At 58.3% G+C, this 5,874-nt stretch overlaps 1 protein-coding gene across 1 annotated transcript; it reads right to left on the bottom strand.

The window, feature by feature from the left end:
* Positions 1 to 797: 797 nt before the first annotated feature.
* On the bottom strand, positions 798 to 5,231 carry DUSP4 (dual specificity phosphatase 4; the record flags this gene model as incomplete). Its single annotated transcript, XM_080343586.1, has 4 exons — positions 798 to 1,183; positions 1,410 to 1,629; positions 2,002 to 2,138; positions 4,835 to 5,231. The coding sequence occupies 4 exons, from the start codon at positions 5,229 to 5,231 to the stop codon at positions 798 to 800; spliced, it is 1,140 nt and encodes a 379-aa protein (XP_080199712.1).
* Positions 5,232 to 5,874: the final 643 nt, after the last annotated feature.

Genomic DNA, 5,874 nt, shown 5'->3' with positions numbered 1-5,874 from the left:
GATGGGTCATCTCTGGGCCAGCCTCTCCTCCACGGGGCTGCTTCTTCATGACAGCCCAACCCGATCCCAGACTGCTGCCCCCACCCGTCTTTCTCTTCTTCAAGCCATGGGAGATTGGACCTAAGTTTTGCAGGAACCAGAGATCCACAGAGGCAAGAGAAGAGCCATTTAGGACTGCATCACCCCCTCCAAACCCCTCCAAGCCACAGAGGTTGCTCTCCCCACCAGGAACAGGCTCAGCTGGTGATTCAGCCCCTGTTGGCTACTCCAGCACTGTTTGGGCTGAGGCTGTCTGCAGGCAGTCCTGTGCCACCACTCCTGCCTGCAGCTCACCCAGTGTCACTGACTCAGGTGAGCAGCACCTGCGACACACACTTGTGTCTCTTCTTGCAAGGGCAGGGGAGAAACTGCAGCACAAAGAGAGAATGCTGCCTTTTCAACCCAAATGACCTAGGGTCAGAAATAGGGGGAAGGTGTATCTTTGTCTAAAAAAACAAGACAATAAAATAGGGATGGAAAGAGATGAAAACCAGGCACTTGAAACCCAGTATACTATTTTTTTTTCATCCCCCAAGGAGCCTGGACAGTGTCAGGGTTTGTGGCTTTTACAACTTTCGTGCTTTCAAAACATAAAAAGCAAAAAAAAAAAAAAAGAAAACAAGATGAGGTAAGAAATTTCTTTACAAAAAAACACTGAGTCCAGGGTGAATGGCAGTGTCCGGCACTATTGCTTAATATCACAGGGCTCCACAGTCACCTCCACGCCTAGCACTATCTGCCTGGCCTCAGCCCCTGAGCTAACAGCTGGGTGACGTGGTGATGGGGCTGTGCAGATATGGGAGGCTGCTGGGGGTGGCATGGACACCGACAGAAACTGGGAAGCTGAAGACAAACGGGGAGGTGGGAGTGGAAGTGGACTTGCCCCGCTCCCGCAGCGTCCCAGAGGGGCTGACGGCTTCCACTGCACATGAGGTGGCCAACACCTGCGACTCAAACTGCAGCAGCTGCCCCATGAAGCTGAAGTTAGGGGAGATGATGCTCCGGCGCTGCTTGACAAACTCAAAGGCCTCCTCCAGCTTGACACGCTTCTTCATCATCAGATAAGCCAAGCAGATGGTGGCAGAGCGGGAGATACCAGCCTGGCAGTGGACAAGGACCCGGCCACAACACTCCTTCACCGAGTCTGGAGGACAGCGGGGGATGAAATGTCAGACCAATGCCTTTCCAACAAAGCCCAACCCTTGCCAAACCTGCAAGTGGTGGCTGAGCTACCTCCCACTGCTGCAACAAATGGCCTGAACTCTTCTGGACCCCCGTTCCCTCTGAACTAAGGTTTCTAGGTCTTTGAGGCAGGAACTGCCCCCATGGTGAAACACACATGGACACATCATCTCTGCACAGGCACTCACCAATGTACTCGATTGCCTCCATGAACCAGGAGCTGATGTCAGCTTTGTGGTTGTCCTCCACGGGGATACACTTGTACTGGTAGTGCCCCTCGAAGTGGTTGGGGCAGTCTGAGGAGACGTTCAGCAGGGCCGTGATGCCCAGAGCATCAAGCATGTCCCGCCGGGCAGCGTGGTAGGCACTGCCAAGGTAGAGGAAGGGAAGGATTTCGACAGGACCACCCTGTCACAGAGAAAAACAAGATACAGGGGTGACCAGGGGACAGCAGTAGGCAGGACACATATCCAGATGGCTTGGAGGCCCCAAGAAGAAGCAGAGGCTTCAACAGCCTTTCTGAGGTGTTAAACCAATTTCATTCCTCCCTCTCTTCATTCCATCCAGGAACAGGCAGGTGTGGTTAACGGGATTTGGGCTCGTCCAGTACCCAGGGAGCAGAAACACTCTGTGATCAGGAGGACCACCATGCTCTCCCACAACAGGAGAGGGAGCAGGGCTGTGGCTCTGCTGGCCACAGCTGAGGGAGCACAGAGACTCCAGCAGGACCAGGCTGCAGTGCTGGAAAGAGCAGTGAAAATAGCTGAGCAGTGGGCATACCTGGTCATGAAGAGGGGTCCCACAGGAACCACAGCCAAAATCCAGGGGCTCAGCGCTGGTGGAGGGCGACACATTGCTCAGGGACTTGGTTTTTGCACAGAATTCAGGGAACTCCGAGGAGAAACGCTCATAACCGCCTGCAAGAAGAGAGGCACAAAGTGTTATCCCAGGCTCCATTCACAGCACTGCAGAACAGCACATCCAGAGCTGAAGGACAGGTCTTGCTGTACCCTTCGCCACTAGATGATGCTACAGCGATGGAGTGGTCTCCTGCCCCAGGATGAGCAACCAGGCTCCTGGCAGCAAGAGGGCAACCCTAGAGGCCCCACCACTGCCTCGGAGCCAGAGCTCCAAGAGCTCTGCAATGCTCTTTGCTACCCAAAGTCTCATGTCCAGGGTTTAGTCCCCTGCAAACCACCACCCGAAACCCCAGACCGAGGCCAAGGTTGCTCTCTAAGATGACAGAGAGAGAACTTGTTGCCAGCATTCTCTGACTTCATTGGGAAAAGCTGCTCCCAGGCTAAAGGCTGTTCAGTTCCCAACTTTCCCAGACATGGCAACCTGCCACAAAGCACAGGGGGGTCTCCCACTTTCCCAGCCTGACCCTCCATCCCAGAGCTCCTAAAACAACAGGTCAGGGAAGCCCTGACACTGGCAACATACCCTGAAACTAGCCCCAAAGCAGAGCCAGCGAGAGGTGTCCACTGGCTGGGCTCTCAAGGACACAGGTCCCAGCAGAAAACAGTGGTGAGCACACTGTGAAAGAGCTCCTTTGACCTGCTGCCAAGGGGATAAGCAAACTGACCCCAGGTCTTCTTAACAGCATCCAAAACAAGAAGAAACACCTTTAACTTCCCAGGAGGGGAGAACTGCAGTGTTTGCTTCAAATAAACACCTCTGGTGATATCTCCTTCTTCTCTCATTCAAATCAAATCAATAACCCTGACATGCTCATAGAGTCTGACCTTGAACCTAAAACCAACACAAATCAGGTATTTTACTATCACCACAGGAATCTAGCTAGACCAAGCCCTGACTCCCACGACAGCTCCTGAAGACTACCCACAACTGCAGGACCTGTAGATTTGGGCTTGCCAGAGTACACACAGCAGGACACATATTCATTATCCAGTTTTAGTTCTGAGAGTCTCCTGAACAAGGCTGGATGTTCAAAAGACCAGCGGGCACAAGCATCTCCAGCAAAGCAGCCCAGGCATCTCTAGGCAGCTAGAGACCAGTACTGCCAGCATCTCACTGTTCTTTATGGTTTCCTCCCCCTTCACAAGGAAGGGCTCAAGTACCTTGAAGCAGAAATATGCATATGCATCGCTGAATTTGCATTGTCCCTCCCACATGAGCAGGACAGTTTGCAGAGGCTTCTGTGCCCTGACATCCCTTTGCAATCCTACTGGTTCGATTTGGAGGAGCAACCAAACACAAGCATCTCTGTTAGACATCTTCAGGAGGTTTGATCCTAAACTCCCTGGATTTACCACATCCAGTGGCCATCACACCACCCTGAGAAGGAGAAGCTGCACAGGGTGACGTACAGAAATGCGTAAAGCGACCCTTTCAAACAAAGATCTCTTTGATGTATCTCATCAGACCTAATGCCCGTTCAGGCAAGTGCCACATCCAGCAGCTCCATCCAGTGGTGTGCAGCTCCTGGCTGGGTGTTGCAGGCCCTGCCCAGCACAGGAACCACGCTGCGTGGTCACCCATCACCGAGCAACACCCAGCCAGGCTGCTTCACAGGCTGCTTCCGCTTCTTACAAAGGAAAGATTGGAAACTCCGAACAACCTCTCATGAGAACCACAGGGGTACCAGAAGCCCTCAGCCGATAAGGGCCACCCTTGAAGCACAGCAGTGTTTCCTGCCACATGTGCAGCTCCAGGCACCATGACAGCTCATGGCCAAGGACCCAAGGGCATGTTCCCAAGCGAGCCCTTGCTGTGCAGGGACTCCCACAGCAGCGCATCATATTGCATCCTTGCAACAGCTCCTGCTGTTTTTACTGCTTAGTACAAGAGAAACACCAGCTCCTCCATCTATCAAGCCTCTTAATGGATTTGCTTCTCTGCATACACATCCTCACCCCTGCTGTAAGTAAACCAAGGAATAAATTAACTCTCAGGCTGTAAACAAAAAAGAAAAAACCCCACAGAGCTCATTCAGGAGCCCCAGCTGTGCATTCCCCTCCCCTAAATCATCTCATGGCAATTCTCAGGACCAGCAGGTTCAGCTGTTCACAGCATCTCATTTAATACAAGCCGACGCTGAGAGCACGGTGGGGGAAAGCCCTGGTCGGTGCTGTCGTCGGGAAGCAGCACAGAGGCAGCGCAGGGTGTCCTGCCCGCTGCAACGGGGCATCTGCGACACCAGGTATTTGGTTTCGCACAAACACCTTATCTGCTGTGCGGTTGGGGATGAACTGAAACAAAGAGAGGGGGTCTCCCCGCCCCGCTTTCAACGAGAGCGGCTTGTGCCGCTGGGTTTGCACCTCACTCCCCGGGGTCTCCGTGCCAGCCCAGCCCCCGCCGGGTCCCACGCGGAGGCCCAGACCTGCCCCACCGCCCGCTGCGCTGGTGCCTCCGACCGCGTTTCTCCCGGGCCCCCCCGCCCGCTGTCCCAGGACCCTCCTCCGGGGCCACAGCCGCACCGCCTCGCTGGGGGCGCCCCCCAAGCCCAGCACCCACAACAGCCCCTACCCGCCTCCCAGCTTCAGGAGCCGGAGCGGCAGGGCCGGCGCGGGGCGAGGCCGGGCCCCGCTCCCCGGGTTCGGGGCCGCCCGCCGCCGGGTCCCACCCCCGCCCGGGCCCCCCTTCCCCGTACCTGCCAGGAGGCGGATGTCGGCGCGCGCCGTGTCGCGGCGGAGCGCGCGCACCACGAGCGCCACGGTGCTGTCCTCGCGCAGGGCCTCGGCGCGGGGGCTGCGCTCGTCGTACACCACCACGGCGGCGTACAGCCCGGCCCGCAGCCGCGCCCGCACCTCGCCCTCGGCCGGCAGGATCTGCTCCAGGCTCACCGCCCCCTTGGCCCGCCGCCGCACGATCGTGTTGCAGCGCACGTTGAGAGCCCCGCGGATGTGGCCGGCGCTGTGCGCCAGGAAGGGCCGGCAGTCCAGCACCAGGCAGCGCTCGGGGCCGCCGGCCGGGGCGGCCTCGTCGCGGCACACCAGGCGCCGCAGCGCGCTGCCCTCCATCTCCCGCAGCCCCTCGGTGGCCACCATGGCGGGCGGAGGCGGCGGGACCCTGCGACCGGCGGCCGTTGCCGCTCACGCACCCCCGCGCGCGCGGCGGAGCCTTTACTACCCGCCGGCGGCCGACGCGCGCCCCCGCCCCTTCGCCCCGCCCCGCCCATTCATCCCGCGCCGGGGCCGCATGAATGGACGGGAGGCGGGAGCGCGCGACGTCACCGCCTCCATTCACAAAAAAAAAATCCGGGCTCTCCGCCAGCCGGCCATGTTCGCCTGGGTTTGTGAATGGCGTGGAGGGGCGGGCGGCCGGGCGGCGCCGCGCCTTTGTCACCGCGGGGCACGGGGCAGCTCTGCCCGCGCGCCGTGTCACCCCGCCAGGACCCCCTCCGGGTCACACGCGCTGCGGGGCACACGTGCGTGCACACGCACCGCTGGGCGCACACACACACACACGCACACATGCACACACGCACACACGCACACACACCCCGGCACACCCGCACGCACACACCTCACACGGTTCTCTTTCCGCCTCTAGCCCTTATCTCCCCGTCAGGCTGCCCTGGCTGCCGTGCAGGGGGCACTAAGCAGGGCCCACTGAAAGCTCCGCAGGGTCCCTCTGACTGCGTAGCTGCCACCGCCATGTTTTCCCTGACAGAAAATGACAGATTATTAG

This window comes from Nesoenas mayeri (assembly GCF_963082525.1).
Source record: "Nesoenas mayeri genome assembly, chromosome: 4".
NCBI classification, from domain to species: domain Eukaryota; kingdom Metazoa; phylum Chordata; class Aves; order Columbiformes; family Columbidae; genus Nesoenas; species Nesoenas mayeri.
The sequence above is the reverse complement of the archived record's forward strand: the minus strand, read 5'-3'. Positions and strand labels throughout refer to the sequence as shown.